This window comes from Melospiza georgiana, chromosome 18, assembly GCF_028018845.1.
Source record: "Melospiza georgiana isolate bMelGeo1 chromosome 18, bMelGeo1.pri, whole genome shotgun sequence".
NCBI lineage: Eukaryota > Metazoa > Chordata > Aves > Passeriformes > Passerellidae > Melospiza > Melospiza georgiana.
Window position 1 is genome coordinate 10,233,560 of NC_080447.1, and position 25,471 is coordinate 10,259,030.

A 25,471-nucleotide genomic window follows, 5' to 3' on the forward strand; every position below is an offset into this window, starting at 1 on the left:
TTGGCCTTCCATCTGTACCTCCTCAGACGCCAGAGCTGACTGTGCCAGCGTGCTCTGACCGCCCTCAGGTACACACCATTGCCCGAGGCTCCAACACCGCCCTCAGGCACTGCCCGGGGCACAGCGGCTCCCGGGGCGGGCACGGAGCCGTGCCCGGCAGCAGTGGGGGCTGAGGAGGCGCGGGGGTAGCCTGGCCTGGGGCTGACTATGGAGCCTGCCCTGGGGCACCCCATGGAGCCCCCCATGGAGCACCCCATGGAGCTCACCATGGAGTTCACCATAGAGCTCCCCATGGAGCTGACCATGGAGCCCCCCATGGAGCCTGCCATGGAGCTCGCTATGGAGCCTGCCATAGAGGTCCCCATGGAGCCCGCCATGGAGCTCACTATGGAGCCCACCGTGGAGCTTGCCATGGAGCCTGCCACGGAGCTCTTCATGGAGCCCGCCATGGAGCTCACCATGGAGCCCCCATGGAGTTCACCATGGAGCTGACTATGGAGCCCGCCCTGGAGCGCGGGCCAGCCCGGAACGGCAATGCCGGGCTCGGTTCCCCCCGGCGGGCGCGGGCCGGGCCCGGCGGAAGCGGAAGCGCGGCGGCGGCGGCGGGAGCGCGGCGGGCGGTGGGTGCGGGCCCGGCGGGGCTGGGCTGGGCTGGGCTGGGCTGGGCTGGGCAGGGCAGCGGCGGCTCCCGGGGTCGGGTCCCGGGGCTGCCAGGCCGGGCTGGGCCCCCGTGCCCCGCGGAGGTCCCGGTGCGCCCGCGGGCCCCCTCCGTGCACACCCAGGCGGGGCTGGGTCTCTGCAGGCGCTGCCGCTCCCGGAGGAGAGCGGGGACAGAGCGGGACTGAGCCGTCCCAGGGAGCGGTCACAGCCCCCAGGCTGCCAGAGCTCCAGGAGCGCTGGGTGTCTGTGCAGGGCCAGGAGCTGGCCCGGGTGGTCCCTGTGGGCCCTTCAGCACGGGACATCCATTCTGTGATTATTTGTTTAGAGCCCCCCTCAGCTGCTCTCAGCATCCTCAGCAGGGTGAGATAACTTACTCTAGAGCGGTCACATTTCAGGCTGGCTGCTTTTGGAGCAGAAAGTTCCCCTGGTGTTGCAGCTGGCGAGGTGCAGCGCTGCGTGCACGGGGGGCAGGAGGCAAAGATCGAGCCCTTGGCTTGGGGGGGCACAGCAGCTCCGTGCTGTGTGCCAAGGACCTGCTGGGTCAGCTCCCTGCCTGGCTGGCTCCGGTAGAGCTGCTCATGTAGAACATCGTCAGCAGAGGCTAAAAACTGTCAGTGCCTTTGTTCAGAGCGTGGTGTCACTTCACAATGGGTTAATCACGTTTCTGAGGCTCTTCAACTCAAAAGCACAGCCTAAGGCTATTGATGAGTTTCCTTTCCTGCCTGCTGGTGTTCCAGCTGCGGGAGTGCTGTGCTGATCCGGCTTTCCCTGCTCCTTTAGATCCACGGAAATGGGGAACACGAGCAGCGAGCGCGCGGGGCTGGAGCGCCATGGGCACAAAGGCGCCCGAGGGGACAGCTCAGGAGGAGCCACCAAGGAGGGAGACAGACCCAAAATCCTCATGGACAGCCCTGAAGATGCAGACTTGTTCCATCCAGAGGAAATGAAGGTATTGCTGGTTTGTTCTCCCAGCACTGCTTGCTTGGAATGCTCTGGGGCTGTTTGGAACCTGCAGGGATTTGTCATTGAGTTTACACAGAGCTGTCCATCCCCCTTCCTTCCCATGCCAAGGAGAGAGTGAATTGGTGTTTAAGCAGGTATAATTGGAGGGAAGAGCATTATTTTGCCTTCCACTCTTCCTGCAGATTTGGAAGGCTTTAACACCTTCGCAGAATTTGTGCAAATGACCTTGTGAACAGTATCTAGAAATGCATTTTGTATTCTGCATCTGACAAAACCTGCTTGTAGTAAACTTAGAGAATCCTGCCTGAGGGCAAAAAAAGCTTTCAGTACAGCACAGGTTCTCTGAGTCTGGCAGGAAAGACCCTTTTTTGATTGAGACATTGTGCTTGCAGGCTCCATTGGAGAAAGAGGAATTTCTAGCTTGGCAGCAGGACCTGGAGGTGAATGACAAAACCCCCACTCAAGCTCGGCCGACGGTGTTCCGCTGGACTGGAGGGGGGAAGGAGGTTTATTTGTCAGGGTCCTTCAACAACTGGAGTAAGATTCCTCTGACAAGGAGGTAAGGGAGTGCTGCTGCAGCGTGTTCCCCATGGACTGGCAGTGCTCAGAGCCATGGGGGAGGTGGGCAGCTCAGAGATGGGATTGGACTGGGTTTACCACTGTCCTGCCTCTCTCCTCTGCCCCTGATGACAGAGTGGCTTCTCCATTCTTGGATGGCACAGGGTGGAAGCTGAGCTGTGTGTCAGTTCACTGGGCACAGCACACAGATAACCCCAAACTGTCCCTGCTGTGAGCCTGGAGCAGGGAAAGGAGAGCTGGTTCCATCACACACAGTGTCTGTGGCACATCCTGGCCATGTCAGTGGCTTTTGCCCAGCTCAGAGGGCCCAGAGGCCTGTTGGAGCAGCATCAAGTGTTACTCAGCTTTTCTGAGATGCTTCTAAAGCTTTCTGAAGAATCAGGGACTTCACAGCCCTGATTCCTCACAGAGTTTGGAAATTGCCAAGCAGCAGCTCTGCAGACCCAAAGTAACCCAGAAGTATTGAGTTGCTGCTTTTATCTGCTCATTGTTCATTTATTTCATGGGCATTTGGGAAATGCAATTTACGATGGCAAATACTGAAAGGCAGGGAAATATGAGAAAGCTGATCTTGTTCCATCAGCAGATAAATGAGGTCTCCTGTGCTAACAAGTAACATGAAGATGTGAGAGTGACTTTACAAAAGCTCAGTGCCAGTTATGGGATGTCAGGAGTGTGGGGGGACTCACTGTCACAGAGGAAATTATCATGAGCATTAATCATCATTTGATTCCTTGCCTTTGGATTGCATCAGAGATTCTCTGCCTGTTCAAGGTTTTGCATGAGGAGGCTTCTGCTCTGTGTCACAGTGTGTGCCACAGCTTAGAGACCAAGGCACTTCTCAGAATTCTGCAGGGCTGATTGTTTGTCTTGAATTCCAGTCACAACAACTTTGTGGCAATCCTGGACCTGCCAGAAGGAGAGCACCAGTACAAGTTCCTCGTGGATGGGCAGTGGACACACGATCCTGCAGAGGTGAAGTTTGCTTTGAGTCTCTGCTTATTGATTGAGGCATCTGAAGAGGAGAAAGGGGCTGTTCAGGCTGGTGACAGAGAGGTTTCTGCTGGCTGCTGGCCTGGGTGGCAGCATCAGCCTGAGCTCAGAGGGCAGGAGATGCAATGAGGGACAGGATCTCTTGGCCACTGGTTTATAGGTGATGCCAAGCTTTGCTTGCCCAGTGCCAAACTGCCTTTTAGAGCATTGCAGCACTCCTGGCAGCCCAGAGCTTGCTGTGCCTTCCTGGCTCTCTGTGCCAGCATGTTGCTGTTGCTGCTCTAGATCTTTTCACAGTCCAGTAATTGTGCCAAAATCTACCAGGCCTGTTTTTCCTCCTCTGCTATAAAAAGAGCTTTAACCCCAGCCTGCCCAGCAGTTCCCCACGTGCTCAATGTCCAGAGCTGGTGTCACAGGTAACTCCAGCCCAGACTGACCCCTGCCTTGTCTGGAGCCCTGTGGGCTTGGCAGGTTCAGCTGGCATTTTCCCCTCCCAGCCCTGAAAATCCTGCACTTCCTCTTAACCTAACACTCATTGAGCTCTTCTCACATCTGGTTCTGTCACATTTCAAAATTAATTGTACCTCATTCTTGGTAATGCTGATTGTGCAGTTCTGAGAATCTATTAGTCCCACAGGCTTTTTTTATTCTGGTTTTTCTGTCTTGTCTTTTGGCAGCCAGTAGTAACCAGCCAGCTGGGTACTGTCAACAACATCATCCAGGTGAAGAAAACTGACTTTGAAGTGTTTGATGCTTTGATGGTGGACTCCCAAAAATGTTCAGACATGTCTGGTATGAGCTCACTGGTAACTTTGCATCACACTTTTTAGAGCTGTTCAAAATTGCATTTTCCCTTTTTAGCTGAGTTAAAGCTCCAGCAGAGATTAATCTCTACTTGTGTCAGGCCCTGGGATGTGTGCAGGAATCACAAATGCCCAAAGGAAGAAAATGGAATGCACAGAGGAGGAAGCCTGTGACAAAGCAGCACAGACCTGATGAGGAGGAAGCCCTGGGTGCTCAGTAACTTTGTTTGCCCCTGCTGTGTGCATGGCTGGGTTTAGGGCAGTCACTGGTGCATCAGTCTCTGCTTTACCCCATCAAACCAACGTTGACAGCCTGCACGGCTCCTAATTCAGTCTTCTCTGCTGAGGAGGTGGCTGAGGGGGTCAGGGGTTGCACTTTAGCAGGGAAAAATTAGATGCATCTCAGTCATAACACAGGCTGGGGAGTATCCTCACAGTGTAGTGTAAATTATCTACCTAAGAATAATACAAAAATGCCTTCAGTTTCACATTCCAGTGTAATAGGAGGGAGGTGGGGTTTAGCTTGAGCCATGTCTGAGGTCAGCCCTGCCCTGCTGGCTGCTGAGCTCTGTAGGGATGAACCCCATGACTGAGGCAGCACCTTCCACCCTCCTTCAGCAGACCTTTGAGCCCGGGGCAGGAGGTGTGCTTGGGTGTGTTTGCTCTGTGTGACTTTGCCCTGGACAAAGCCTTTTTGGAGGAAGTGTTGTGTGATTGTGGGGCGGGCCAGGAGGAGATTCTAGCAGATGCCTTCCCCCACAGGCTGTAGCAGTGTTTCCTTTCCCTGATCAGACTTGGAAGGGCCCTTCCCACAGCCCAGCCTGCAGGGGGGAGCAGTTGCCTTTCTCAGGTGCTTCCCATGTCCTTGCCCTTGTAGGGCAGCCTGCACAGTGGGCTGTTAGCAGAAGTGCTGGGCAGAGGTGACAGAGAAGTTCTGAAGTGCAGTTGTGCCCTCAGAACTCTGCTGCCCAGAACCTCACAGCTCCTTCCAAGTCAGACTTTGGGCACCTTAAATCCCCTCTTGGGCAGTGACTGATCCTCTGGCACTGCACCAGCTGCTGCAGTTGTACTTAAGTGCCATTGATTCCTTTAGGCTGCATGTACCTATAAAGAGCAGATGTTCTCACAAAGCATTCAGGATGAAATATTTACCATATTTACCATTTGATCTCTGGCAGAGCTGTCCAGTTCACCCCCAGGACCATACCACCAGGAGCCCTATGTCTGCAAGGCAGAGGAGCGCTTTAAATCCCCCCCCATTCTCCCCCCACACCTGTTGCAGGTCATCCTGAACAAGGACACAGGCATTTCTGTGAGTGCATCACTTTGGTTTGTTAAATAATGCCCTTGAGGGTGGGAACAGGTGGGGAAAAATCTGGATATGGGCATGGGACAGCTTAGGAAAAACCTTAGGAGAAGTTATTGTGCTGGTGAGTTCCTTATTATATATGTCCACAAGGATTCATCTGAAGTAATTCTATTTTTCTTGTTGACTGTCTTTAAAATGGAAAACTAGAATGTCGAAAAGCTTAATCTTGGTAACTGTTAAGACACCAGAAGCACATGAGGGATAATCAGTCTGATTCATGGTGCTGGTGAGGATGCAGAGGGTTTTACCCTGGGGTTGTTCTGAAGTGCTGACTGTGTTTGTGATGGACTCAGTGGCTGGTCACAGATGCTGCTTGTCACCCCTCAGCTGTGAGGAGTGAACTGTCACGCTGTCTGTCACACTATCTGTCACACTGTTACTGTCACACTGTCCCTGTTCTCTGCAGTGTGACCCTGCTCTGCTCCCTGAGCCCAACCACGTCATGTTGAACCACCTGTATGCCCTTTCCATCAAGGTGAGAGCCAGGGCATGTCGTGCCCAGGGGCAGCCTGGGTGTCTGGCCATGGCACTTGCTCACTTGTTTTCCCTCCCCTGTAGGATGGAGTGATGGTGCTCAGTGCTACACACCGTTACAAGAAGAAATACGTGACCACTTTGCTGTACAAGCCAATATGAGCATCACAGTCATTTGTGACCAATTGTTCTGGGCCAGTGCAGTCTCAGAAAAAAATGCTTCACTTAACCAAATGTACTTCTGCTCTGTGCTGTAGCAAACAAACTCTGATTTCATATTTTTCCTGAGACTTCCAGGTTCTCCTGTATTTGCCTTATTTTGTTAGCCCCACCGTGGAAGTTCTTGGAAGTGGCAGCTTCACAGCACCCAGACAGGTGGCCAAGGTGTCAGTGCCCCTTGTCAGCTGAGTTAAAAAACCACCAATTTAATTAGGCTGAATAATGTCAGGGCAGCAAGAGATCAAAGAGCTTTAGCAGCAAGGCAGACTGGGAGTCTGCCAGCCCAAAGTCTGGAAAGTTCAGGATTCTTAGGGAATCTGATTTGAGCATAACACTCAGCAAAAGCAGGCTCATTACTGCTTCCATTGCTCATCAAACACTATTTCAGTAGCAAGTTCCAAACTTGCCTGGCTGAAGTAAGTGTGAATATTGATGATCATTTTGTAGCAGCCTTTTCTGGGCAAAATCAGCAACATAATCATCACTACAAGCTCATTATTATTTTACGGTAGAGTGGGGTGCACTGTTTCTACTGTGAATAGCTCTGTAGTTTTTTCTCTTCATGAGAACTGAAATACATCTTTTCCCCTGTGGAATTTCTGGTAAAGACAATTGTTTTTAATGGCTGGATTTTTCTGTAAATCATAACTGTGTCTTGCAGTAATCTGCTTTTGGAAAACTGGTTTCTCTTGCTGTCACTGATGAGGACTCCCTTAAGCTGAGAGAGGAAGGAGATGGATGGATTCAGTTTAGGGATGAGTCCCTCAGTAACAGCCTGAGGGTGACTGTAAGTCTCCTGTGTCCAGTGGCCAAACTCACCCCTCAGTGTCAGCAGAGTGCTGGATGCAGCACCCTCTGTGCCCAGGGCTGGAGCCGGGCAACTTTTTATTCTGTTTCTGTTTTCTAAGTGATTCTAGTAGTGCCAGGCTGCCTGTCCTTGGTGCTGACAGCCTGTTTTATCCCAAAACAAATGCAACATTAATGCAAACCTGCTGCCAGTGTGCTTGTTGTGGTGCCTGGGGCACCGTGCCCGTGCCAATGACAAGCAGCCCCTCCCAGCGTGGGGAAGCACTTTGCACAAGTCTGTGAGGCCTCAGAGTGGGGACAGAGCTGCAGCAGCCAGCGTGGGGTGAGCCACAGTGGGAGGGTGCCTTGCCAGCCTGGGGTCTGTTCACCAGCCTTGTTGCAATATCTTCAGTAGCTGAGTAGATCTGGGTCTAGTGCAATGGTTTTCTCTGAAAACTCTTTCTTCATTCTGTGCTATGGATAGTATTTAGTATTCTGAACTACAGAATTGCTTGTTTTCAACCTCTTTAGAAACAAATAAAACATTTTCAAGAGATGTGGGTGACTTGTCTTGTTACTACCCTTCCCTCCTGTGGTAACCTCGCCTCAGTGAGTTATTTTGTTACTACATGTGATTTCCTGATTGCAGTTTTATGCCTTGGTGGGTTGTACAAGCTTTTCATTAAATGATGCAGACTGAAACACTTTCTCCTCTTGCACTCAGTCAGTGAACAAGACCAAGGTGTTCATGCTTATTTCTGATGTAAAGTTTAGAGGAAGGACAAGAGTCCAGTTATTTAAAAGCTCCAGCAGCAGAGCTGGAAAGCTTGGGATGGTTCTTAAGCCTCCTGTCAGCTTCTCTTTGTTCCAGCAGCCACTTCAAGCAGACCTTTTTCCCCAAGCCTTTGTCCTCACCAGGGTGACTCTGCAGGTCCAGCTGTGTGAGGGGACAATCTGTGACAGTTTGTATTCCTGCAGTGTCCAGGGAATGCCAAGGCTGTGGGGTGTGTGCTCAGTGCTGGTACCTGCAGAGCATTCCATCTTCTTCAACAGTGCACCAGTTATGGTGGAACCCCAGGACAGGAAAAATTGCTGTGTAGAAAGCTTGAGGATTTTTAATTTTGATTTTTTGTTTGTAACCCCCGGCCCTGTGTCAGCTGGCAGAGGGCTCAGTACAGGGACTGCAGCCACCACTGCACCATCAGCTTTTGCAGCCCCAAAGGTTGGGAGCCCAGGGTGGGCCCCAGGCTGTGGAGGGCCTGCAGGAGGGACCCTCCCTCTGCTCCACCCTTCCCTGCCCACAGGGACCAAGCCCAGCTGTCCCCAGGCCTCCCCAGCCACAAGCAGCAGTGACAGAGGTGAGCTGGCACCCCAAGTGTGGCCAGGAGCCACAGATCTCCTCAGGTAAGCCTCTGCCACCCTCAGCCCCCCAAAGCCCTTTCTCTCCAGCAGGATGAAGAAGAGGAAAGGTAGTTGGTTTGGTTTTTGCTGGGGGGTGGGTTTTGGGGTGTTATATTGGGGTTTTTTCTGGGTCATTTTCTGCTTGACAGGTGAATGAATTAATCACTCTGTGTTCCCTTATTGCAATGGGATGAATCAAATCCCTCCAAAGGCAGAAGCTGGATCAAGAGTTGGATTTATTAGCTCACTTACATTCCCCACCCACAGCTCACAGTCTGTGCTGTTATGTTTATTCTTGGCTGTTGCTAGGAGAGCACATTTTTTTAAAGGTAGATGCAGACACTTTTGTTACAGTCACTTTTGGGGACCCTGGAGTAAACCAGTACAGGAATAACAAGAGCTCCCTGCCCTCCCCAACCCCCTGAATTTCAGCACAGCATGTGGGGGTCAAGCTGACATGGATTTGTGTAGGGTTCTTGGGAATCAGAAAGTTCAATAAATAATTTTTTTTTACTCCACCAGTTTCTGGATTAATTTAGTTTTGTTACAATTCGGATCATGCATCATAGGACTGCAACAATGAGCTTTAAATAAGTATTGTTTGTGCACAGTAAAAGAAATAAAGGAACATTGAACAAGTCAGCATTTCATCATATACATCATAGTAGGCACAATAGATAAATCAAGCAGCTCAGGGTTGATGGAGAGCATGTTCATGGAGAATGTCATGTAGACCAAATTGTAAGAGGAGCCATTGGGTACCCACCCCCAGAGCCTCCACCAAGCCCTTTCTCAGGGCTGAGGGGGTGGGTATGTGCACAGAACCAAAAACACTCAACAGTAGGAGGACAAATTAAGTTACTGTAGGCAGCAGTGTGAATATTAAAAACCTCTTCCTGTGAAAGAATACTTCAGACCCTGTAAAAACTAGTTCAGTTAAAAATAGATGTATTTACATTTAAGTCTGATCTAGCAAGTTTTCCCAGCAGGTGTAAGTTGAGCTGTACAGTAACTGCAGGTTGTACTCAATCTGACTGGATTTGTGAATGGTCTTTTTTTAAAGTTGCAGCTATTAGGCCTTAAAGCACCAGCATTTTACAGCAGTGGGATGAGGAACTGCCTCCCTCCACTTTGCTCCCAGTACACTGCTGGGATAAGTCCCAAACCTGTCATTAGATCACACTCTTGTTGATTAAGAAGCCTTTTTTCCAGCTCAAGATGTGTGGGGTCACTTACCAGGGCAAGACTGTTTTCCCAGACACTCACAGGTGCTCCAGCTCTGCCCCTGTCACAGGTGAGGCAGGACTGAGTGTGGGTGCTTGCAGTGACTGCTGCTCCAGTGAAGCACCTGGATAAACCCACCTGGGTCCGTGCATGTGAACATGCCTGGGGTTTGTGAAGCCACTTATGCTACTGTTCAGGGAATGAAGAGTATTAAATGCTGAATATTGCCAGGGTTTGCTCTGGGGTCAGCTGTGACACCGAGGATTCCCCAGAGCCAGGGAAGGGGCAGGAGGGGCAGGGGCACTCCAGAGAGAAGGAAGCCGTCATTTCACCATGCCAGGTAAGATAGTTATTTGTTTTATTTGGTTATTGTTCAACAACAAAGTTCAATACTTTCCCGGTGGAGCTTTGAACTGTCCCTCTGGTTCCCTCCCTTGTCAATAATAAAAAGGTAATGAAGAAAAATCCTGTACTTTTAGAGACCTAAAACCTCATTTATGCTAACAAGCTTCAATTGCAATTTAATGTTACAATATTTCTTCATGGGAGCAGGAGGACTGAGGCGAGGCCCCTCCAGTGTCTGAGGATGGCTGTCCACAACCACCAGTAAAACAAAAAGCCAGTGTTGAAAAACGCACAGTTTACAATAAAAAAGTAGAAACCAATTCAATTCCCTTTTGTTACGAATATAAAGTTTCTTGTAAATATGTACAGTCCTTTGAGCTATTTCTATAGCAGGAAGCATTTCACGAACAAGACACAAGATATACACTTTCAGGACTCAACAAGCCCATTTCTGAGGTCTTGAAGATCTTCCATGAGATGCAAAGATTTAAAGACTGATCTCAGTGACCTTTCGAAATATTCAGACCAGGAGACAAAAACTTTCAGCAAATTTCCTGCCAAATCATCTGACTGAAAATAACCCAACAGACAAGAGAACAGAATACAATATTCATGGAACTCGCCAAGGGACACTGACAAGGCATTGGAATTTTGATGGGTTTCTAGAACAGGTTAGCACAGGCTTGCAAGGGACTAGCAGAAGTTTTAAGTGTGGCGCCAAGGGAAGAAGACTGGATGCAGTTTTGCTCTTTCCAGTTGTAAAGAACATGGTTGTTCACTTAGAATGTTGCTATTGCAGAGTGAATGGTCAAAACCTGCTTTGAAAATCATTTGCTCTCTGCTTCATGTTCACAGCAAAAGAGAATAGGAAGCAATAAAAGGCTCGAGGTCAGACACGGGGAAGCCAAGGTGTGTCAGCAACTGCCAAAGCTGCTCCCTGTGGGTGTCCTGTGCCAAGACACCGGATCTGATTGCACCACAAGCTACAGCTCACAGGAGGAGCCAGCCCGGGCTGCTCCCCCTGGGGAGCTGAGGCTGGCAGGACTCATTGCTGAAGAGACCATGTCCAGTGCTGAGAGGAGAACACAAGTGTGACTGTGATTCTTGTCATAGAATAAGGCTTGTTAACTCTTCGGTGCCAAATTTCCAGAGTAATTAACGGCTATTTGCAGCGTAATCTAAAGGTTTCAGTTAATTTACAAGTGAGGTACAATACACTACTCAGCAAAGCAACCTAAAAGGAGAGAGCCAGTGATGGTGCAGCAGCATGCAGTGAACTGTCATGCAGAAGACCTGGATAAAGTCTTACAACCCAGTAGCTTATAGGTAATGCACTTTGTCTCAGGGCCGGGCAGGGGGCTTGGTTAAAGCAGGGTTCTTCCCTCCCCATCAGAGCTGCTCTAAAGCGATTTTAGTGAGAACAAAATAACTTTCAGAAGTGGCAGGTGAACAGGCTAATCAGAAGAAATTTTTCATGTGTTCTGTGGAGAACATCCAACCACAGCTCCTATTGAAAGACTCACTCACCTTGGCCCTTCTGTTTCCAGGCCATCAGGGGCTCCCAGCACATCTCAGAACTTTGACCAACTCTCTGTTAAGGGGTGCTAACCACAGTGATGACCTGGGGTAGGACACAAGTCCCATTTCCTGGATGAACTACTAGGGACTAAAGTGGATACAAAAAGTTCATGAACTGCTTGAAAGAGTAACAGTAGTACAAAGTGCAAAAACAGGAGTGCAGGAAAGTGCAGAGAAATTAACTGAGCTGCGAACGGTCTTGGAAAGCGTCACGGCTCCCGCTGCGGAGCGAGCTTTGGCCCAGGAATGCTGTTTGGGAGCTGGGCTGCAGACAGATGGAGTGCATATACTCAGTATATTTCCTTTTTTTCCTGCAGGTCAAGACGAGTAACTTTGTCTAGCTGAGACTTACACTGAAGACTGGTCCCAGACCTGGCAGGGAAATAAAAGGACAAGTTACAAGTCACAGGTGCTTCTCTTCCAGGCAGGAGGTGGTGGGAGCAGTACATTCATCACCTGCTGCTGCCACAGAGCCAGGGTTCCTGTCATCCACAAACACTGACATGGCTAATAGGAAGAGTAGGCCTAGGTTAAGGTCTGCTAAGGGGAATGGAAGGGGCAATGGGGTTCAGGTTGAGATTGCTAGAAGTAAGGCTTGTATTGGGGTTGCGATAAATAAGATTGGGGAGGATGTTGATGGTTGAATAGGTTCTTTGATAGTTTTACTCCATCTGCTAGAGGTTGTAGGAGCCTGAATGGGCCAACAATGTTTGGGCCCTTTCAGCCTTGTATGTAGCTTAGCACAGCAGGCTCCCACGTTCCCCGCTCCAGATATTATTCCCCTTCAAGCCCTCTATCACTTGCTAGTAAATGCCCAAGTGCTTTCATCCCCTTTGAGGGTCAAGCAGCTTTTGCAGTGCCAGAACCAGCCCAGGGCTGGTGGTCACAGGGCCAGTGAATGGCTGACACCATGTGGGCTGTGCTCCAACAGAATTTGAGGAGCAGAGGGGTGAGATCTGATCTGCTCTTGAGCTTTCCAGTGCCACCAGCCCTTCTGCACTACACCTCCAAGCCCTTCCCTGAGAACAGACATTCCTGCAGGCTCCTGCCTTACCTTATTGACTTGAGCAAGGGGAGTCCTGGCCCCGCTCACAGGCACCCTGCCTCGGCCGCTGTCCTCGAAGAGCCGTCCCGGGGAGCGCTCCCTGCGCGTGCTCAGCAGCCGCCCCGGCGACTTCTCCCTCTCCAGGGGCCGCCCCGGGGACTTGTCCCTGCGCAGCTCCGTGCGGCCCTCGCGGTACCGGTGCGGGGTGCTGGGCTCCCGGGGGTGGCTGGGCCCTTCGGGGGGCCCCGGGCTGGAGGCCACGCGCTTGGTGATGTGCTCGTTGTACGTGGGGGGGCCTCTCTTGTTCGGGCTGCTGTCATTCAAAAATAATTGACGCGAACCGCTGAGTGACAAAAACCTCCCGTCACATTTTCTTTTAGCAAAAATGTAACTTTTCCCCCTGCACCCTTCGGGTGAGGAGCATCAGCCCCTCCCTGAGGCAAGATGGAAAATGCAGAGGTATTTTGGCAGCTGGAGTATCCATCACGTGAGCCACACTGGCAATGTGCCTTAATGAATTGCCAGTGTAAGTCATGTTCTCTGGCCTGTTCTGTACACAACACCTTCTCATACACTCCAGCCATATGCTTTTCCATATAAAAATACAATAAAATTTGATATATGTGTTTTCACACAATTTTCTGTAGCTCAGGGATGTTCAGGCCAGGCTGGGATGAACTACAAGCCTCAATTTTTGTTTCCTGTGCACACAGTGGCACCATCAGCCCAAGCATTTAATTACCTGTATATCACAACACAACTTGCCAGCACTAATCTCCCTAAGGCAGACCCATTATTTGATAGAAAGGGGCTCTTGCTTTACATCTTGTTACAGCCAAGCCGTGTTTAGTGTCATATCAACAGTATCTGAGCTCAAAAAGCTTTGAAGCCAGAGCTCTATCACAACATCAAAGCAAACCAGCACAAGGTCACAAAGCATTTGTGGAGATTATCCCCATCTAGAGCTGATGTTTGTTTCCTTGTGGATATTAAGCCATTAGTGACTCTATTACAGCCTTACAGTAACAGTCACTAGGCTCTAAGAACAGAACAAGGGCAGCCCACCACCAAAGGCATCAGGAGGGAAGTTTGCTCTTGAGGCACCCAGGGACTGTAACACTGACATTGTGACACCTGATGTCCCCGTACCTGCGCGTGGCAGAGGAGCCTCTGTGGTGCTGTGGCGGCTGCTGCTGCTCATTGTTGGTCTCCTTCACCAGGTTGCCCTTACAGCAGATCACCCTTAGCTTGTCCTGGTAGGAGGAGGCCAAGTAGATGGCTCCTGAGGAGATGGCGGGCCCCAGGTACCGCGGGTTCGGGATCTCCAAGTGGGCTCGTGCCGGGGTCCTGGGGAAAATGGCAGCAAAAAGTCTTTACAGTGGCAGCACAGTACTACCTTTTCCTGGCAAGTCCATATGTTCCTGCAAAACAGGCTGCTCAAAGAGATGAAAAGAGAACCACTTACCCTATAGAAGCTCGTGCCTGAATCTCAATCACTTCAAGGGAATTGAAGTGGGTCACGAACAGATAGGGCTCCCTGTAGGCTGGAGGAGCAGTGCAAAGGCAGGAAAAAACACAAAATACAGTCTCTATTAAAAACTTCTAAAACACAACAGCAAGCACAAGAGAGGCTGACAGCCCTGTGGGAAAACTGAGGAATACATTATATGTAATGACAGAGACACCATCAGTATAGGGGGAGATGCAAGTTTAAAGAATTGGTGCTTTGAAACTGTATCTCAAGGACTTTACTAACCAAAGTATCATGAAAAAGGCATTAAAGTCAGGCTATTAACTGAACAAAATCCCATTAAGCAGTGCAAAAGGCCTGAGGGAGCCATGCTGCCCTCATATACTCTTCACTGTTTCAGAAACTTAGAGCATTGTTAAAAATTCCAATAGCCAGTGTCGGACCAGGAACATAGAGGAAATGGAATTCAGTTTAGTTTTCCTTAAATTGCTTATATTTCAGAGGGTTTGCCATCTGGATTTAGAATAAGCTTAAATAGTGGGAAAAAGCTCTATAGTTTCTGGAATAATTGGGAAGGGAAAAGAAGACAGAAAGGCTGAGTGCAGAGTACCCATTCCACAGGGATTTTTCCTGTTTCAATAATCTCCACAATCCAAGGGGTTTTCCCTCAACACTTACCAAAAGCTAAGGGCAAGCGGTTCCATTTCAGGTCGTCTGTCCTACTGCGTCTTCCATAGGAATCCACAAAGACACCAAACTCTGCCAAGAGAAGCCACATCAGGTCATGAGCATCTGCCTGAGTTTTATTCATTTATTTCAGAAGGGACAAAGGCAGTTGTTCCCAGCCTTTTTATCAGGGATATCTTACAAATCCCAGATTGCCATGAATTACTCTAAATGCCATGGAAGCGGTTGGATGTAGGAATACTGCCAGGCCAAAAGGTGCTGTGATTCCATGTCTCTGTTCCAGCTAAACTAAGGTCATTATTTAATCTACAGTTGGGCAGGTGATGGCATTCCTCCCATTACTCACCCAAAATTACTGCTAGAGGGCTTCAGAAGGTTTGTGCATTCCCATGACAGTATACAAGAGGGCAACAGAAGCAGCTATCCAAAAAAATAACACCCTCTCTTATTTAATCACCAGAAGGTTAAAAAGTCTCATCTGTCTGCACAGAAACCAGACAAAACCCAAGCCTGAGAGCCCCTGAACATCTTATCAGGGTAATCGAGCACCTGTTTGCACTTTACACACTGCCTGCAGTCCTTCCCTTAGGCACAGAAATCTTGTGCAAAAACTGATCCACCAGGCATGGAGAACTTTTAAACCAAAGCAGGTTGTCCAAAATTCAACAGCATTTGGGTACCTTCTGCAGCTCAGAGAACAGGAGCAGTGCAACACCTGCACATCCATGCACCACTTACCATGGAAACACAGCAGATACTCCTCCCTCTGCCCTGCTGGGTTCACTTGGATGATACTGACTGGGAAACTGTTGGTGGAAGCAGCAAACACAGCAGAGGCCAAAGTGTGGTCATTTTTATCCAAAAACTCTGCAAAGAGAATGGAGAAAGGCTTTGATTTGCACCAACTTTTTTCAAAACTGCTTTCAAAAAGCTTTACAAAAGAACCTGTGGAGCCACTTGGAGCATTCTCAGGAATTATCTCCTACCCTCCAGTGTGTACTGCTTCATCTCAATTTCATAGAACTTGTTGGTTCCAATGATGATGCTGTAAGTGGTCAAATGGATGCAGCTGCAAGGCTCAGAGGTTTCAATCTCCTGCAAAAAAGGACAGCATAGACAGATATTAGTCCCCTGTACCAGCTTACAGATAATACTGAGTCTGGAAAGTTGGATATTGCTACATTTATCTTTACAAAAGGGAGAGGTGGCAATCTCAAAGACCCAGCAGTCTTTCAAAAGCATGTGAACAAAAACTCTTCCTAGAAGAAAGTTTTGTTTTGTTGGAAGTGATGCTTGAATGTAGACTTGTATATTAACTCGCCTCTGGAGAGATTCTCTTCCTTTTGGAAGAATACACTGTTCTGGAAGATATTCTTCTGCTCTGCAGCTCAGATTTCTGGAGCAGCAATGAGCAGCTCCCTTGTAGACCACAGCCCATCTTCCTTCCTTCCTTCTTTGTACATGATAGAGAGATGCTGTCCACCAGGACCTGCCTTTTGACTGAAGAGCTGGGATACTCTGCAGGTTAGCCTGACACAATGCTCAGATTCCCAGATCTTCTGAGGACAAGATTCCTTACATAAATCCTACTTTATCTGGAAATTTTGTTGGCAGAAAAGAAAAGCATATTCTGGGCTTGCTGCCATCTTGTTAGGATCTAAATTCAGTTGTCTGGATTAGTGGAGATAAGGAAAACCTGCCCTCTAAAACATGCCTTTGCATGTTGTGCATGCAAGCCCTTGTCAGAGGAAGGGCTGCAGACCCTCAGTGTGAGCAGGAGTTGGTGTCAGCTGCAGTGCTTGTAGACATTCCAGGTGTGCCCAGATCTCCATCAGTCATGCCTTTCCTCCTGAGGAGGCCAGATCTGCATGGCTGTGCCCACTGCTCTCTCCAGCAGCCTCAGTCACACTGGAAAATGAAGAGGTGCCTGCAAAGTCACCTGCAGGGGCTTTCACCCAGGGAGGTGTAGTTTGACTGGAACATCCTTTAATTTGTGCATAGGAGAGAACATGAGTTTCTGGGTGCCAGATGTTTTAAGGCAGCTGGTGTTTAAACTTTTTGTCCTGAGGAGAGATTTCTGAGGGTATGGTTACAGCTCAGCCCAATATCTCAAAAAAACCACAATTCTGTTCTGCATCTCTCCAAAAATGCCAACTCTTATTAAAGGAAATTGCTGCCTACTCCACTTTGAGTCAGTGCACAGTGCAATTTGTTATCATTTTAGCTAGCAAACAAATTTTCTCATGCTCACAGAAAGGTTTTAGATGTTTGCTCCAAAGCAAAGGCTTAGAGCACAATGTGAATTAACCTCAACTAGAGCAGGGAGTTACTAAACTCACCTTTCTGATACAGAACTTGCTCAAGCTCTCGTTGTATCGCAGAACCACCACTTTATTGGGCATGGCTGCACAGATACAAAGACTGTTCTCAACCTGTGAGGAAGATAAAAAGCATAGTTCAGGACAGCAATAAAATAAATTCTATTGCTGAGCGTGTGAAACGGATCTGAGAACCTCTTGCCACAAAAAGAACTTTGCAGAGATAAGCAAGTACATTTTATTAATAGGGTAATTATTGTGAATTCATGAAATAATGAAAAGCCTCTTCACATTCTCAAAAAAGAACGTGAATTTAAATGGCTTCTATGATTTCTTTTATGCTTGAAAGACGTTAATAAAATATGAGAAGGTTTTGCACAGAAAAGGGATTGACAAATTGAAATAGGTTAGGTCTACATTTTAACCCCTGAAACTTATCTTAAGCATCACTTTGAAATGAGTGGTGCTCAGTTTGTTACCAAAGTAGTCCAGAGAAGTTATTGTTTATGAGAATTTTTGCTGTGGTTAAATGCTCCATACTAAAACCAGTAATTTGTGTAAATGTTTAGAATTAAAGTGACACAAACACCTAAGGAAATTTGCTAACCTGGAAGCATGACATTCAAGAACAAAGATTGGACAGAATTCACTAATTAAAAACTTCAAAACTGTAGTCAGTAGTGAGGAGGCAGTAGTACCATGCTATGCTGGATTTCTTACTGTCTAGAAGTTTAAGCTATACCACCATGGCATCCTGGCTGAACTGATCCACATTAACAGCAAATCCCCCATTCTGTCTCCAGCTCAGCCTCTCTTCAGCCCATACATTCTTCTTATTTGAAGAAAAATATTCAGAGCAAGAATACAGACCTTGGATGTGTTGCTAGTGGAGTAAAGATGCTGATTTGTTAATATTAAACTCAGAGCAGTCTAAGGGGTGGTCTGGGGGCACGAGGGAGCTGTGACTTACTTTGCCAGCAGCAAAAAGGTGACATCCTTTGACAGCCTCAAAGACATTTGGTGAGACATCAGGCTGGGCTGGGAGGTGAGACTGGGCTAGGGACTGCTTCACTTTCTTTACATCAACAAGACACAGAGCCCTCTCCTCTCCTGGAAACAGAAAAAGGGTGCATTTCATCAAGGGAGAACTCCCTATTCACTACAAAAGTCTTACCTAAGCAGCAGCTCATTGTTACAGGCTGTTACTGTGGAAACAGTCACAAGGTACCAAGCAGAATTCATTCCATATTATTCCTATTCAAACTGAAACAGAAAACTTACAAAATCCCAACCCTACAACAGGCAGCAAATCCACCAGGAGAGCAATCATTCCCTGCATGGATTATTAGTGTTGCTGAAGTCTAGCAGTACACAGTAATTGTGGCCTCATTAAGACATTATTCAAAATTAGCCAGGAAGTTTCATTTTGCCCTTCAGAACTTCTTCAAGTACAAGATGTTTTAATCACTCTGTGCCAACAGAACTGGCAAGGGATTTCCAAGAACTGCCCTAATGAATTGCATTACAGCCCAAGGCCAGTTCCTCTCAGAAGCCCAGTGACAGACTAACACAGCTTTCTCATTATGTGTGAGATTTGCTTTGTTCTCTACTACCCTGGCACAAATAGACCATGGACATCTTAAACCTTTACCAGGAAAAACCCACAAAACTAGCAGAACAGGAAAGAATTTGGTTTTCATTCCCTGCAAATGTCATATAGACACTTGATAATTTGGGCTTTCAGATGAAGATACAGCCTAATGTTCAGCATGCCTACATCCGTGTGGGAAGGATTATCTCTGGAAAACCACAGATGGAGAGATTAAAGCTGGTGTTCCTTTCATAAAGAAATCTTAAATCATGACAGGAGTCCCAGCTTTGTTACAGGGCAAGAGAGGGTAAAAGTTGGCCCTATGCCCCAGTGATCACATAGTGGTCCTCAAATGGTTAATTACATTAAAAAGGTTATGCAATAATTAGGAAGAGATGTTCACTGGTTAGCTCAGCACTTTTTAAACTGAACTTAAAATGACAACTGACCTCTAACCTGGAAATGTTTTGTCTCTGGTTGTTCCCTCCCTCAGCTCTGAAATCAGTTTCTTGTGAAGGTTTAACTGAGTGCTCATTCACACCATCCCTTACCAGCCAGCCTCAGACAGGACTGTGTTAACCACAGCAAGGCATTCCTGCCAATTTGCTGATTAAAAAAAAAAAAACAGACAAAAGCCTGGAACAAACCCAAAGGCAAGCAGGACCTGGCAGTACAGAGCCACTGCAGGGCCAGAGGGGACACACAGCCCTGTACCTGCTATCATGAGCAGCTTCTCCAGATCCTTGATGAGGTGAATTTGGAAGACAGCTCCCATTCCTGGGATGTGTGTTAAGGAATTCTTCAGTACATTCAGGGCATAGAGACCTTCTTCTGCACCCACCAGCACTACCTACAATAGGGGAAAAAATAGCTCTATGTGAGGAGAACAAGGAATGCTCCAACAGCAGCTTGGGTGATACTCTCCAGCAATGAAGAGAAAAATCAAACCCACAAACAAGTGCATAATTACACATATTGCAATCAAGATACCATTTCCCTGAATCAATTATCCACTTCTGAGAAAGACCAAGTGCACATGACCATTACCTGGTCACTGAAGGGCATTGTGCAATTGATATCCAAACGGTCTTCACCCTCCAGCTTCAGCAGGGAGTTCCCCAGCAGTTTCTGTAAATGACAAAAATAATTTTTTTCTTGTTGAGTTAATCTTCATCTCTTTATCTGTGGGTATTTTAACAATGTAAGGTCATCATTTCAGACAGGCAAAGAGATTGGCATAGATTTCTTTTTCTCAGAAAGCTAAAAGTTGCAGGGATGCCTCCTACAAAAGAATTAGTAAACTTTTATCTACCTTAGACACAGTAAGGCAAACTGATCAGAATTATCCTAAATTCAGGCAGAACCTATTGTTGTCTCTATCCTTTCCATTTTCCCCAACCTCCTACAACAGAGCAGTGGAATTTTCCAAGGGGAAGGATTAAAGAAAAGTATAAATGTTGGTGGGAGCATGTTTTTTTCTCAGATACAAAAGAAATGTGAGCCTGAGGAAAAAAGAGTATTTCCTGCAGTCAGATATTCCCTACCTCCACAGCTAATTCTCTTATGCAATACCACAGAATCCAACCTCCCTTTGCCAGAAAATAGAGTTATCAGTGTAACAGTGTGAGAAAGGCTATCCAAAACCTAAACAAATCTGTATAACCTCTTATTAGGAATAAAACTTAAACTAAAAAGTACACACCCACACACACCTCCCCCCAGCAAGAAACATAAAACCTCTGGCTCTCTAAGAATGGGAGGGGAGGGAGTTTTTGCTTCTTTTAAGGTTTGCTAGTTCCATGCGGTACCTTATGAACAATGTCCTAACTGCTCTTCCCTCCTCTGCTGGAATTACAGAGATATTTTGGGATTCTCTTACTACACTCCCCAAGTCTAAAGAAGGGTATTGTAATACACAGCATCATTCTCACAGTGAACTGGCTCCTGGTGCTCAAATCATAAAGGCAGAAGCAATAACTTACCTTCAGTTAAACCTCAGTATGTCAAATACCGAAAAAATATTTTTCAAAACTCTGCTCCCTCCCAGAATATTTTATTATTAAATGAAACTTTTATACTCACAGCATCAGCCTCAGCTTTTTCTCTGGAAACTCTCCCACCTGCCACTATTGATTCCAGTGCTGTGACCCAGCGCTGTTTGTCAGGGAAGCTGGGTGCTAACAGGTAGAGTGTTCTACCAGGCCAGCAAGTGGTGTGTGGATGAGACTCCAATTTTAGGATATATGGCACATCTGAGATGTTATATAGATAGAATAAGACTTAGATTAGTTTTTGGAATATTGTCAGTGGACTTAAAATCAACACCTTTCAGCCTCATTGGAGAGAAGTTGTATTTATCATGACGTACCATGGCAATTTACACATTGGTTTCTCCTTTACAGGTCCTGCACAGGCTAGCTACTTACACCTAAATATTAGCTGGATGTATGCAATCCATACATACAAGGCTGTCTTTAACTCAACAAAAATAATTTCTTGCCTTTTATTCAAAAGAGAAAGAAATTCCATTGTGGGGAAAAAAAACCAAAACAAAACCAAAACAAAACCAGCCACTTGACTAAAGTTTTCCCTGTACTGATTAAGGAAAATCTGTAAAAACTGGTTATGGAAACCTTTGTTTTTAACAGTCTGTATCCTTTAATGTAACAGTCAAGACATACAGAATCTTATCCATCAGTTCTCTTCAGTACATACAAATCAACACATCAACATTTTTTCATAATAAGAGACTGTATACACCCCACAGCATTTCTAAGTTAATGGCTTTGTGGTCAGAGCACAATGGTGGAAGAAGTTATGATACATCACAGTTAATAGAGAAGAAATTTAAATAAAGCGATTGTTTATGCTACAGATCTCTTAAGATTTACTTCCATTTGGCTTGATGACTATATTAACCACAAATCTACCACGACAGAAGCAACAGCCTGGGTGTAACTAGGTCTGGAGTGCTCAGCTACTCCCCTAATTCAGATGGAGGTAAATTACAGCATTACACAATGAAAGCTCGAGGGAGAAAATTCTGTTCAGCCAAACAAGGCTAACTGATGGCAAGCCAGATGAAATCCATTTGACCTGATCTATGTAATATTCTCACCTGTCTTTGCTGTATTGGTAAGCTCAGTAGCTCCTACAGCTCCATGAACAGTTACATCACCATCAGGAAGGCAGAGCTCAAATTCCTCCAGAGGCCTCTGTCCAGCTGCAGCAGAATGGGGAGACAGATTAGGAACAGACAAACAGGCAGCAAGAAAATAATTGTGATAGCAAAAGGAAGTGGATGCACACTGGATGTTTTCTCAGCTGGATTATTATGACATGCCAGCCAATAAAATGGCTAAGAGTCTAGAAAAAAATAATGTTGCTTTATCACTGAAGATTTAGCTAAATTTGGTACAGCTATAGGAAACAATAATAATCTTTAGGCCTCTCAACCCACCAAACAATATCTGAAGACTAAAATATATGTTCTTGCTAGAAATTCTAAGTTACCTTCTCTTGCTTCTGCATCATAAATGAGCACTTTGGTTCCTTCCAGGACAATATACTTCCTGTCCCAGCCCTGTTGCCCACGTTTATTATTCCTGAGGAAAATAAGCACAAAGCCATGTTGGACTTTCTGCTTGGATTCTATATAAAGCAAGCATGCAACTCCTATAAAAGAAATTTCAGCAGTAGCAACTGTAATTATAGTGGTGGTAATTGCAATGCCCATGTAATGGGCCTTTATTAATTATCTCATTGTAAGAGCCAGGGTAATATCAGGCCAAATATTTCAGCACCTGACATAGCACCAAGAGTCCTGTTTGTACCTTGGCACTTTCATCCACCCTTCCAGACGCAGACTGGTGCTTGGCTCCTTCAGCTGCAGGCCAGGGGAATTCATCTTATCCCGGCAGAACGCTTCCGAGAAGTGTGTGGCATATTCTGCTGGCAGCCCACAAGTAGCTGGCAAGCAAGTTGAGCATTTTGGGTGACACATCACCTGGCATTCTGACAAGAGGACAGGGAAAAACTTCTGTTAAATGACAAAAAAAAGAAAACAATCATGACACAGCTGCCTCAACTTCTAACACACAAATCCCAGCTTCTCCAAGGTTCCCCTTCCACTCCAAATCATGATGTTTTCTCAATGTTTGCACCAAGTAGTTTCAGAGTCTTCACACTGTCATTTCTTTCCCTGCTCTAGATGGGTGATGCTTTCTGAACTCAGAACATCCCTCTGGGTGTCCCAGAGTTGCCAGGACCCCTGCCAGTGGGCTCAGAGACCCTGGCACACAGTTCAGAACACCTGTGAGTTTGATTGTGACCCGTGGAGCAAATTACCAGCTTTGTATGAAGACCTGAAATCCACAGAAGTATAAATAGTGTAATAATAAAATTATCACTAGGTGAAAAAGTAGATTTTGGGGTTTTTAGAATGAGGGTTTTGGGGACAAGATGGAGGGACTTGGGTGTGTCCAGCCTTTCTTCTTCTTCTTCTTCTCTACCTCCATCTTCTGCTGTGCTTTTGGATTGGTTTAGAGTAGACGTTCACTGTTTAACATAGGTGATAGGTATTGGAAAGTAATTGTAAACATGTTATACATAATTTGTAGTATAAAGAGATAACATCACCCCGGGGGCAAGCAGTGTGCCTGGAACTGTCCTGCTGGACGGACCTCGGCAGGGCAGGAGAAAAATTTTTATAGATAAGAAACAATAAACAACTCTGAGACCAAGAACTAAAGAACTCCAACTCATTCTTCAAATGTGCAGGCCAAAACAGAAACTTTTCATGTGAATCAGGACTGCAATAAACTGCAACCCTCCGAGATGATGCCTCTCCTCCCCCCGAGCTGTGCTGAGTTTTGCCCTTACCCAGACACTTGGAGGCCTGCCTGCCGAAGTGCACGGTGTCCAGGCACACGGCACATTTGGTGGCCCTCATGTTGAGCCCCACGTTGAAGCGATGGGGGATGTTGTGGTGCATCCGCTCCTTCAGGCGCCGGCTGTACTCTGCGAGGGACACAGATCATCAGCAGGGTGAAAACTACACCAGTAAAGAGATGGCATTGCAGGGGAAGAAGAAGAGGAGGTGAGCAGAAGCCTACCCTCAGGTGTGGAGGATTCCTTCCGGCGGCTGGAGGGTGGAGCCAGCAGGCTGATGGGCGTGGGCTGGTGCTCAGGGGAGCGCACTATGGCAGACATGATGATCTGCTGCCTGGCTGTGGCCGGCGTGGAGGGGTGAGGGTGGTCAGATATTTTCCGATGAGCAGCTACAGACAAGACAAATGTCCCTGGTTAATGTGACCAACGTGGCACTCTGGTTCCTAGCAGGGCTCTGTGTGACCAGTCTGCAGTTACAGCCCACAGAATCAAGTGTAGCTTTATTGTAACATCACAGCAGTGGTAATAACATATGTTGTTTAATTATTGCTAGAGTGGCACACAATTAAAGGCACATTTTCAGACCAAGAACGTGTGCCTCCTTCCAGATCCACCTTTTCTGTTAACCCCTACCTTCTTCACGAGCAGATCTGAGTTCAATGCGTGTTTTCTGTAGAGCCTCCTCCAGCTCAGCAGAACGAGCCTTCTCCTTCTCCAGTGCCACTTTCAGCTCATTGTATTGCAGGGGAACCTGTGTGGGTAAAGAAGGGTCCTCTTTCCGCCGACTAAACAGGCCCTAGCAACAGAAACACACAGACAACTCCTAACTCCTAGCAAGAGATGGCTTAACCTAGGCAAAGTGACACTAGCTAGTGGCAGTCCGGCCAGAGGGCCTAATGGCAACTCTGTTATGTGTAAGGATGGATTTTTAGTTCATATTGGCACTGGAGAGAAAAATGTCAAGATATGGATTAATTTAAAGAGGGACATACATTACCTGGTAGTACTCACACCTGGAGTCTCTGAAAGCATCTAAACAGAGGATCTCAAAATATGTGGTTAAAATTAAATTACTTCATTCAAAGTGACAGAACAGCTTATGACAAAGATGTGACACGAGTCACATTGCCTGACTGCTCCGTCCTATGCTGTGACTAAAGGACAACCACTCTTGGTACACAATAAGTTTGTACACATATACATACTTAGCATTAAAAAAACATACTTAAAATTCTGTAGTCCTACAGCTTCACTGAGGTGTAGCTACTGGGTTGTAACCTAAATGTTGTAGGAATAACTAAATACCAGAAAAGCCACAAAGAACACATTCTGCCTAGTAAAGTTTGTGTTCACCAACTCAGAATGGTCTTAAATGAGGACAACATTTTGTTACACAAAGGAAGATAAAACAGAATATTAAGAATACACAGCACATAACTAATTACAAAACCATTCACTTCCATGCCTCTCAAACCTTATTCACCCACCTTTTTCTTTTTTGCTGGTTGGTCCATCTTTGCCTGCAGGAAATCAATGAGTTTAGTTTGCTGAGAAATAGTGCCCTCCATTTTCACTTTTTCATGGGAATAGAGAACCTGTGAATCACACACAGATGCAAAAAATTTCATCTTAACAGAAGAAACAAACAAACAACTTGATAGCAAAACAGAGCTAAAAAATACCCTAAAGAAAGTATCACACAAACTGTAAATCACATCCTAAAGCCTGACAGGGAATGAGGCAGAGCACTGCCCTGCTTCCTCACCCTCACCTGAATGTTTTCCAGCTGATATTCCAGGTCACTTCTCTCAGTCTTCAGAAGATCTGCTCGGTCCAGAGCCTCCTGCAGACCTTGAGTCAGGCGGAAGATGTGATTCTTCTGCAGATCCATTTGCTGCTGCAGCTTTGCCTGCTGTTGAAAGGAAAACAAAGGCCAGGGTTTTGGGTTTGTTGTCTTCTTGTTTGTAAGGAAAAGCTATTAAATGTTGTCACTCTTGTAAAATAATCATCATTGCAGAACTTATAAATAAACATACAATTCTTCAAGAACTGGAAAATGACAATACTCTAGAAGA

At 46.7% G+C, this 25,471-nt stretch overlaps 2 protein-coding genes across 5 annotated transcripts in view; one reads left to right on the forward strand and one right to left on the reverse strand.

Moving 5' to 3' along the window:
* The first annotated feature begins 587 nt into the window (after positions 1-587).
* PRKAB1 (protein kinase AMP-activated non-catalytic subunit beta 1) lies at positions 588-7,541 on the forward strand. 3 transcript variants are annotated; one of them, XM_058036852.1, is made up of 8 exons: positions 588-620; positions 1,441-1,609; positions 2,016-2,182; positions 3,084-3,177; positions 3,873-3,987; positions 5,177-5,310; positions 5,774-5,842; positions 5,926-7,541. In XM_058036852.1, exons 2-8 carry the CDS (start codon positions 1,451-1,453, stop codon positions 6,001-6,003), a joined length of 816 nt encoding a protein of 271 aa, XP_057892835.1. In that variant the 5' UTR covers positions 588-620; positions 1,441-1,450; the 3' UTR covers positions 6,004-7,541. The 3 variants fall into 3 exon arrangements, with proteins under 3 accessions (XP_057892835.1, XP_057892833.1, XP_057892834.1); XM_058036850.1 differs by having other exon boundaries at positions 5,774-6,015; XM_058036851.1 differs by lacking the exon at positions 588-620 and adding an exon at positions 914-1,020 and having other exon boundaries at positions 5,774-6,015.
* A 2,271-nt stretch (positions 7,542-9,812) lies between these two features.
* The window catches only part of CIT (citron rho-interacting serine/threonine kinase), a 68,068-nt gene continuing 52,409 nt past the window's right edge, over positions 9,813-25,471 (reverse strand). The window contains exons 28-47 of one of the 2 annotated variants that reach the window (XM_058037281.1): positions 25,168-25,308; positions 24,884-24,991; positions 24,030-24,192; positions 23,621-23,785; positions 23,388-23,525; positions 22,340-22,520; positions 22,020-22,111; positions 21,625-21,729; positions 20,589-20,758; positions 19,554-19,634; positions 19,221-19,356; positions 17,886-18,025; positions 16,937-17,029; positions 15,584-15,692; positions 15,336-15,464; positions 14,589-14,669; positions 13,905-13,983; positions 13,589-13,786; positions 12,449-12,752; positions 9,813-11,766 (exon numbers count right to left, since the gene is read on the reverse strand). In XM_058037281.1, coding sequence (XP_057893264.1) covers positions 11,743-11,766; positions 12,449-12,752; positions 13,589-13,786; positions 13,905-13,983; positions 14,589-14,669; positions 15,336-15,464; positions 15,584-15,692; positions 16,937-17,029; positions 17,886-18,025; positions 19,221-19,356; positions 19,554-19,634; positions 20,589-20,758; positions 21,625-21,729; positions 22,020-22,111; positions 22,340-22,520; positions 23,388-23,525; positions 23,621-23,785; positions 24,030-24,192; positions 24,884-24,991; positions 25,168-25,308 — 2,637 coding nt within the window. In that variant the 3' untranslated portion in view covers positions 9,813-11,742. Of the gene's footprint in view, positions 11,767-12,448; positions 12,783-13,588; positions 13,787-13,904; positions 13,984-14,588; positions 14,670-15,335; positions 15,465-15,583; positions 15,693-16,936; positions 17,030-17,885; positions 18,026-19,220; positions 19,357-19,553; positions 19,635-20,588; positions 20,759-21,624; positions 21,730-22,019; positions 22,112-22,339; positions 22,521-23,387; positions 23,526-23,620; positions 23,786-24,029; positions 24,193-24,883; positions 24,992-25,167; positions 25,309-25,471 lie in introns of both variants that reach the window. The other variant, XM_058037282.1, reaches the window with a different exon arrangement.

What these genes read in the sequence shown, in the direction of transcription:
- PRKAB1 (XM_058036850.1), top strand. Translation starts at nt 1,451, where the DNA reads ATGGGGAACACGAGCAGCGAGCGCGCGGGGCTGGAGCGCCATGGGCAC. An exon ending in GGACACACGATCCTGCAGAG is followed by an intron (nt 3,178 to 3,872) that starts GTGAAGTTTGCT and finishes GTCTTTTGGCAG; the next exon opens with CCAGTAGTAACCAGCCAGCT. An exon ending in AAAATGTTCAGACATGTCTG is followed by an intron (nt 3,988 to 5,176) that starts GTATGAGCTCAC and finishes GATCTCTGGCAG; the next exon opens with AGCTGTCCAGTTCACCCCCA.